Raw genomic sequence first — 9,325 nt, forward strand, 5'->3', positions numbered from 1 at the left:
GGTTTTGGTTGCCGTCAGTCTGGGTTGAGGCGGAAAGGACCCTGTAAGGCATTTGGGTTATGGATTTGCGTTTTGAGGTAGGGGCGCTTTCCGAAAACTATAGTTTATTATTGGAATTATTACATATGGATACTGATGTGAGATATGGTGTATTTAGTGATTGTATCGGCCTTATGTATTATTTGATTGACTCGAATGTTTATGAATGTTGGTTTGGCTGAGTTGTTGTGCGGCTTTGTGAAATGTAATGTTTTGAAGCTGATTCTTTAAATATTTGAAATCTGAGTTTAATCTGTTGAGGATTGATTTGAATTGAATTGATTATTTTGATGATGCGAAAGATAGAATACCCTTGAAATTCAGCCTGTGTTACTTTAATTGATTTGGTTTTGATAAATTATTTATTTCTGAACTGATTCTTTAAAGCTTTGGAAATGAGTTAAATCGGTTGATATTGAGTTGACTTTGAAATGGTTTTCTCGAGATATGCCACTGAGGCGACTGTTGGAATTTAGCTTGCTTTGAATTGGTTTCTGGTTTTGAGCTGTTGAAAAGGAATGAGAAACGGTTTAGTTGGGACCCGAACCGGGTGGCAAAAGTCCAAGTTTTAGGGGAGGTGCTGCCGAAATTTCTGCAAAATCCTAGTCGTGTTTGAAAAGTTATTTAAAAAGGGCTGGATCTGAGAAATTGTATTATGTGATTTATCAAGAGAATAATTATGTTTTCAAGCTTAATTTATTTAATGAACTTTATGCGTTGAGTTCGGCCCATTTAGAAATGAACTATTTTCACCATTTGAATCACTGAAGGAAAGAAAGATGCTCTAATATTGATTACAATATAAAAAGGGTCTTTTAGTGATTTCAAAGGAATCTAGACTTTTGATTGAGTAATTAAGTTTGAGGCATTTTGGAAGAGTTAGAAAAATGGATTCCAAAAAGAAACTTGAAGGTGAATTGATTCAAATGGACCGGTTCCGTTTCAAATGAGTTTATTTTAGGACCGGGTTGGAACTTGTGATTTTGTATGGTCGGTTTCATAATAAATTCAGTTTTATTTGCTTGAACCGAGAATCCATGATTTTAATAGTTTCAATGAATTTTAAGGAATTGATATAGGTTGACCTTCCCTAAAGACTTTGGACTCTGCCGAGAAACTTTTGTTATAAAATCCCATTGTTGGATGGGTGATTTTGAATATCTCAAAGAGGCTTTTAACTTGCCATGATTATGGAAGTTTTGGAAAGAGGATGCCGAGAGTGGCATTGTTTTTAAAAGGGGAATTTACCTTGAGAAAAAGTGGCTTATGAGCCGAAATGATTTGAGAAATGAGATCTTTAAAGCAAAGGCTGAAAAGAGTTGAAACTTGATTTCGAAGTGAAATGAATTGAGAAAATGATTTATGGCTTAAATGCCGGTTTCATGAATTTGATGATTTTGAATGTGGAAGTGTTGTTTTGTTGTGAGCCGGAATGGCTGTGTATGATTATACATATTGATTGGTTCTGGATTGAACCGTGAGCCGGAATGGCCTTGAATGATATGAATATTGGCTGGTTCTGGATTGAACCGTGAGCCGAATGGCTGAGATGGATGTTGATCCATGATTGAGAATGAAAGCATTTATGCTGAGATATTGATAAGTTGTGATGTTGCACTTCCACTATTGGAGATGAGGGTTTCCCTGGGTAGTAGCAACGGCTAGCCACCATGTGCTCCAGGTTGAGACTCGAAGCTCTGTTAACCCAATGTCGTAAGTGTGGCCGGGCACTGTGAAAGGCCCGGATGAGCTCGCCCCCATAAATATTCACCAGTGATGGTGATGGATAAATATTCACCAGTGATGGTGATGGATAAATATTCACCAGTGAGGGTGATGGATATGGATCATGATTATGATCAAGTTTATGTTGAGTATAACTCGAGTTGGGGATGCACGACAGAGGGACAGTCCAATGGTTAGCTACCAGGACTTGTCGGGTTGGCTCTATAACCGACAGATGATATCATCAGCCACTAGGGACAGGCATGCATCATATGCATTTGTGTGACATTGGTTGGGTGTGCATATTATACTTGGTTTGCCTATGTGATTAATTGCTAACTGTTATACTTGTAATAACTGTTTGTTTGTGCTTGAACTTCCTAACTGTGTTTGCATCTGGGACTCTGTTGGATTGTGGTGATTGGTTGTTGGTTGGATTGTTTGGGCCTAGGGCCGTGATTGGAAAAAGATGAACTGATGGTTGATTTCGGTTTTGTGTTTCTGGTTTGGAATAAATTATGAAAGGCTATTTTGGTTCCGCATAGATAAACCGTTTTGAAAGGCTTTTGAGTTTTTGAGAATTGAACGGTTCTTCTTTCTGAAAAGATTTCCGACTTTACTTTCATTGTAAACCGTTGTTTTTTTTTAAAAGAGGCATAAGACGGTTATGAGTCACTGGTGCAATTATCTTTATGTATCCTATTACAGTAATTCCCAAAAACCCTCTACTGAGAACCCTTTCGAGGATGATGTTCTCACCCCCCTACATTTTTCCCCTTTCAGGATATGGGCGCAGAAGTTACGAAGAGCTTATTTAATTGTTGTTGTGATGCTCTATAGTGTTTTAGTTATGGTTTATTGTACCCTCGCCTTTATCTTGATATAATCTGTAAGAGGGATAGGAATTGTATTGGATTATGTTTGTAATATTATTTATATATATGTATGTATATATATGGATGTACTCTTTATGAGTTTTTGTAAGTTGTATGGTATTTATGGATGTACGTTATCGAACGAAAGTATCTTTGGGAGCGGTATTGCGGTTTAAAGTTTTAAACAGGCTCATATTTTAGTATTAAATAGTATAAGTGTCGTCGTAATGTCCGAGCTATCAGAGCTACGCAGCCGGGAGCGTGAGCTTTGGTAGTTAGGGTGTTACATTATGGTATCAGAGCAGTTCTTCCTGTAGAGCCTGAGGAATGGACTGACTATGCTTCAATTGCATACTCTGAGAGTTTGTCATGTACTAGGTCTTGTTGAATGACGAGGATTAGAGCTTTATGCACATGACGGTCTATTGATTTAACGCTGTTAGTCTTGCATTGCATAATTCCTGAGATTAAGTTTGGCCGGCTTAATATTAGTGAATTATGTATATGAAAGCACTAATGGGTTATCATAGGCGATATACGAGTTTTGAGTAAAGCGAATCGCGGGTGTTGGGAACGTTGAAAACTATTTCTCGAGGCTATTCAGTTGTGTGTCTTGAATTCTGTTCGAGTCGACCTGTTCCTTCATGTCCTAATTTGAAGTTCTTGTTTTCTAATCCTTTTGAAAAGTAGTTTGATTTTTCAACTTTATTCCTCTATTCATATGCATTCTTGTTTGATCTTAATTGCATAGGCTTGTTTGGAATCCTTGTTGCGTCTATCTTCCTCTGTTTGAGTTCTTCTTGATTCAAGTATTCTTTGATATAGCTTTGAATTTGTCTTAATGCGCTATGCCTTTTAACTTCGGGTTCTGAGTCCATTCTTTGAGAAATTGTTGATTCAGTTTTTCTCTTACTTGATAGTGATCACAGCCAATTTTGAGATTTTATAAATTGCTGTTGATTAGATATATACTTTTCTATATATGAGACTTTGAGATTATTTATACAGTTTAACAACTATTTCTTTCTAATACCTCGCCTGTACTTTTACTGGTTTACGGAATTGCACTTACTTTAAAAGTAAATTTGACCTTCTAGTAATTTTACAATAGTTCCAATGTACATCTTCATTTGATTATGTATTTGAGGTATTCTTCAAAATTCTGGAAAGAAAGGGGATTTCTCGCTTTTATCCCGGTTGAGTTTCATTTGATAAACTTTACTTAATTCATTTTGATTTGAGTTTGATTTAGCATACTACATGGTTTATGCTATTGTTGTTCTTTTGAAAATGTTGGACTCATAGCTTTCTTCTTATGATCAGACTCACTCCTTCTTAAGCTTTTCACCTCTATGACTGTCATACATGATTCTGTTTTTAACTAATCTTTTACATCTTGTGAAATTACCATTGATCTTGGTTTGTCCTCTCTTGTGAATCTCATTCGTATGTGAGTCAGTTTGATTCGTTTCAAATTAGTGCATTGTTTATTCTCTCATTTTCTCTACAAGAATTTTTAGTTAAAGATTTACCTTTGAGAAATTACTAATGATTAAGTTGTCTTTTCCTATGACTTTTGTATTTTTTTGGATCAATTGAAAGCTTGTTTGATGACTCATGCCTAGTGAATCTTGTTTGGACTACTTTGGTTTAAGATCCTTTCTTGCAAGGCTGGACTCCTTTTTAGTACATCTTAAACTTCTTGAATGTTCTTCTGAGATGGTGATTTCAAGAACACTTTTGGAGTCTTGTTTTGAACCTTTTAAAGAAGTTTTGAATTCTCCTTGACGAAATATTAAACGGAATTTACTTTCTGTTGTTTGATTGAGATTAAAACCATTGTCCAATTTTGACGAAATTAATTTAAAGTTGGCATGCGCCATTTTAAATGAAGTTTTGGAAAGCTTCCTTATTTAGTGGAAACCGGTTTGTTTGTAACACACCACTTACTTCCTTACCAGATTGTGTGCAAATTTTTACCTTGGAGTTTCTTTTCTAAAAGGAGTTTAATTTTCTCTTTCATCCTTGCTACGGATGTTATACACGCTTGTTTGAATATGAACCTTGAGAATTTTTGAACAAGCCTTTGATTTCTCTCCCGAGTTTTATGAACTGCTTTTGGTTAAGTTGTGCATCTAATTATCTTTCTAAAATATTTGAAGAAATATTTTAGCCTTTAGCCAAACCCGTGTGCACCTTGTTTTTAGAACTCTACAAAATCTACTTCAACATGAACTTGCATTAAAGCAAAGTCACGATTATGCTTTTGTTACTCTCTTGAAGAATGTTGTTTAACTTCTCTTTCAGACTACGAAGTGATATTTTTACACGCTTTCGATTCTTTTAAGGACAATGTATTCGGAAGTATTTTAATTATGCTCTTGAGTTCTGTGAGCTTTGTCTTGGGTCTGAGATATCCTTTTCTGTAAACCTCATGCTTCCTCGACTCAACTTGAGTTTGTTTCAAACTGATGCGCTGGTTTTCTTCTTATTGATCCTATTGAACTTCTTTGATCTAAGGGTTATCTTTGAAGTTGTCAATTGAATTGTGTCTAGCAAACTTCATTGCTTGAACATCCTTGTTTATCTGGAATTGGATATATTCTTTCAAATCTATGAGTATTGTCTTTGACAATTGTCTCTCCTTTCTAAGATCTTGTATCCTTCTGAGTAGACTCGAGAATTGTTTGATATCACGTGGGACTTGTAGACGTAGTGACGTGATGTGTTAGTTCTTTAAAACGTGATATGTATATACGGAAGTTGAAACGGTAGGTGTGCAACGTTATGAGTTGTGGATGTTTTGTTCCTTGCGAACGGGCTTGCGGTTGCCAGGCTTGTGATCGGTTATGAGGTTGTAAAATGCTTGGTGGAGTTGGAAGGTTGAAGCTTGGAGGTTGACATGAGATTAGCGTGCGGATGTTAAGCACGTCGTTTTAACCCCAGCCTGTTTTATAGCCTTCGATGCCTTTCTTTTCTACCACATGTTGAACTATGTCACCTTTTACATTGAGCCTGTCTTGTAACGTTTACTTTGCAATCACACTCCTATCTTTACATCCTTATGCTTATGACAATCAAAGTATTTGAAAATCGTATATATCATTATATTTTGAGATATTTTTGCTTCTTCCTTAAAAGTGTTCAAGGATGAACTGTTAAGAGATTCTTTTGTTTTGTATCAATTTTCGAGGGCGAAAATTTTTATAAGGTGGGTAGAATGTAAGACCCAGAACCTTTGAAAAGTCTTATTATGATCAAGTCTCAAATCATATGGTTATTTATAGCCTTAATTTCAGAAATTATTTTATTAAAGATAATTAAGGTAATTATTATCCAATTTTATAATTATTGGATTATTTTCTATATTCAGAGTATAAAGTTGGTAGTTGTGAAATAATAAGGATTTCTATATGATTTGAATTAAATAAGTAATATTTTCAATATTAATACTGCTACCTTGGAAAATAAGGGATTTAATTATATTACTCCTAATTATTTGATTTGGACATTTTATTGAAAATAATTTATGAAATTGATGAGCAAATAGTATTTTTATACATTATTATTAATGGATTAGAATTTATTTCCAATTATTATAATATCCCTATTTTTATTTGAAATTACTAAAATACCCCTAACCCTAGTTTTTAAAAAAAAAAAATGAAACCCTAAACCCTTCATCCCAGCAGCCAAACCCTTACCCTGTTTTCCCTTTCACCCACGGACAGCACACACGGTTTCCTTTTCTTTTCCATAGAAGAAGGAAAACAGAAATGGAGAGAGGGGGAAGCTGGGATGCGGACTGCCGAACGAAGAGAAGGGAAGGACGGCGCCGGCGGGCGTCACTGCCGCCGTGTTACACCGGGGAGAGTGAGCTTGAGAAGGGAGATCGGGCAGAGAGGGAAGGGCTGCGCTGTGACCCGCACCTCGTCGCCGCTCGCGCCGCCGACTAGCTCGCCGCTGCCTCTGTTCGTCACACCATCACTCCTAGCCGCGCCATCGCCGAGGAGTCATCGCTGTCGAGGGAGCCCAGAGGAGAGAAACTGCGCGACATTGAGGGAGGAGAGCACGGGCCAGTGACGCGAGGAGCACGACCCGTTGCGCCGCCGTGTGGTAACGCCGTCGTCCTCACCGTGCCGCCATCACCTTTGCCACCGAGACAGTCGCCGTCATTTACGGTAGAGCAGAGAGGGAGAGCTCGGGAGCAGAGCAGATGCGAGAGATCTGGGGCTGAGCTGGGAGTCCAGCCACCGCACCCGGCCGTGCTTGCGTCGCCGGCGCCGCCTCCGTTGGAACCGCCGTGCTGCGCGAAGCTAACGCTTCCTCCGTCGGAAAAAGCCGCCATTAGAACCATTACTGATTCGGTGAGCTTTTCCCCTGTTTCTGGTTCTGTCACAGCCATTCCTGGAGAAGAAATCAGTAGTGCCGCCGTGCCTGGCCGCCGGAAAATGCCATTTACCGTCACCGGAATACACTGCCGGTAAGGTCTTGTTAATGGATTCTGTTTCCTTTGAATTTCAAGAATACCATAGTCACGGCTTGTTGCTGCAGTGGTCATCTGAGTCGCGTGGAGGGAGGAAGAGCCGCTGGGTGTCGCCGCACCTTGCCTCCGCCGCCGAAAATAGCCGTTGAGTCCTCAGTATCGGGTCATGTATCCATGCTTGCCTTCCGTGCTCGATGTTCGCAGCTGCCTTTGTCATTTCAGTAAGTATGTTTCGGAAAGCCTCGTGTTAGTATTTCGTTGTGTTTGGTTAATGAATGTGAATTTTAGTAACGTGGGGTCGAGTCCTGATTATTATATGTTGCGAATAGTGTTGCGATGGTTATTGTGAAAGTGGCTGGGAGCTGAGGTTTTGGTTGCCGTCAGTCTGGGTTGAGGCGGAAAGGACCCTGTAAGGCATTTGGGTTATGGATTTGCGTTTTGAGGTAGGGGCGCTTTCCGAAAACTATAGTTTATTATTGGAATTATTACATATGGATACTGATGTGAGATATGGTGTATTTAGTGATTGTATCGGCCTTATGTATTATTTGATTGACTCGAATGTTTATGAATGTTGGTTTGGCTGAGTTGTTGTGCGGCTTTGTGAAATGTAATGTTTTGAAGCTGATTCTTTAAATATTTGAAATCTGAGTTTAATCTGTTGAGGATTGATTTGAATTGAATTGATTATTTTGATGATGCGAAAGATAGAATACCCTTGAAATTCAGCCTGTGTTACTTTAATTGATTTGGTTTTGATAAATTATTTATTTCTGAACTGATTCTTTAAAGCTTTGGAAATGAGTTAAATCGGTTGATATTGAGTTGACTTTGAAATGGTTTTCTCGAGATATGCCACTGAGGCGACTGTTGGAATTTAGCTTGCTTTGAATTGGTTTCTGGTTTTGAGCTGTTGAAAAGGAATGAGAAACGGTTTAGTTGGGACCCGAACCGGGTGGCAAAAGTCCAAGTTTTAGGGGAGGTGCTGCCGAAATTTCTGCAAAATCCTAGTCGTGTTTGAAAAGTTATTTAAAAAGGGCTGGATCTGAGAAATTGTATTATGTGATTTATTAAGAGAATAATTATGTTTTCAAGCTTAATTTATTTAATGAACTTTATGCGTTGAGTTCGGCCCATTTAGAAATGAACTATTTTCACCATTTGAATCACTGAAGGAAAGAAAGATGCTCTAATATTGATTACAATATAAAAAGGGTCTTTTAGTGATTTCAAAGGAATCTAGACTTTTGATTGAGTAATTAAGTTTGAGGCATTTTGGAAGAGTTAGAAAAATGGATTCCAAAAAGAAACTTGAAGGTGAATTGATTCAAATGGACCGGTTCCGTTTCAAATGAGTTTATTTTAGGACCGGGTTGGAACTTGTGATTTTGTATGGTCGGTTTCATAATAAATTCAGTTTTATTTGCTTGAACCGAGAATCCATGATTTTAATAGTTTCAATGAATTTTAAGGAATTGATATAGGTTGACCTTCCCTAAAGACTTTGGACTCTGCCGAGAAACTTTTGTTATAAAATCCCATTGTTGGATGGGTGATTTTGAATATCTCAAAGAGGCTTTTAACTTGCCATGATTATGGAAGTTTTGGAAAGAGGATGCCGAGAGTGGCATTGTTTTTAAAAGGGGAATTTACCTTGAGAAAAAGTGGCTTATGAGCCGAAATGATTTGAGAAATGAGATCTTTAAAGCAAAGGCTGAAAAGAGTTGAAACTTGATTTCGAAGTGAAATGAATTGAGAAAATGATTTATGGCTTAAATGCCGGTTTCATGAATTTGATGATTTTGAATGTGGAAGTGTTGTTTTGTTGTGAGCCGGAATGGCTGTGTATGATTATACATATTGATTGGTTCTGGATTGAACCGTGAGCCGGAATGGCCTTGAATGATATGAATATTGGCTGGTTCTGGATTGAACCGTGAGCCGAATGGCTGAGATGGATGTTGATCCATGATTGAGAATGAAAGCATTTATGCTGAGATATTGATAAGTTGTGATGTTGCACTTCCACTATTGGAGATGAGGGTTTCCCTGGGTAGTAGCAACGGCTAGCCACCATGTGCTCCAGGTTGAGACTCGAAGCTCTGTTAACCCAATGTCGTAAGTGTGGCCGGGCACTGTGAAAGGCCCGGATGAGCTCGCCCCCATAAATATTCACCAGTGATGGTGATGGATAAATATT

The 9,325-nt window shown here is 38.0% G+C and overlaps 1 protein-coding gene across 1 annotated transcript; it reads left to right on the plus strand.

Moving 5' to 3' along the window:
• The first annotated feature begins 6,437 nt into the window (after positions 1 to 6,437).
• LOC148578359 (uncharacterized) lies at positions 6,438 to 7,491 on the plus strand. Its single transcript, XM_088503023.1, has 4 exons — positions 6,438 to 6,512; positions 6,596 to 7,122; positions 7,194 to 7,346; positions 7,455 to 7,491. Exons 1-4 carry the CDS (start codon positions 6,438 to 6,440, stop codon positions 7,489 to 7,491), a joined length of 792 nt encoding a protein of 263 aa, XP_088359149.1.
• The last annotated feature ends 1,834 nt before the right edge of the window (positions 7,492 to 9,325 follow it).

The sequence above is a fragment of the Arachis ipaensis genome, chromosome B1 (assembly GCF_059453495.1).
Source record: "Arachis ipaensis isolate K30076 ecotype BB chromosome B1, ASM5945349v1, whole genome shotgun sequence".
NCBI lineage: Eukaryota > Viridiplantae > Streptophyta > Magnoliopsida > Fabales > Fabaceae > Arachis > Arachis ipaensis.

Coding starts and splice junctions, on each gene's coding strand:
- LOC148578359 (XM_088503023.1), top strand. CDS start 6,438: ATGCGGACTGCCGAACGAAGAGAAGGGAAGGACGGCGCCGGCGGGCGT. Junction 6,513..6,595: donor GCCGTGTTACACCGGGGAGA/GTGAGCTTGAGA, acceptor GCCGCCGACTAG/CTCGCCGCTGCCTCTGTTCG. Junction 7,123..7,193: donor GTCACCGGAATACACTGCCG/GTAAGGTCTTGT, acceptor TTGTTGCTGCAG/TGGTCATCTGAGTCGCGTGG.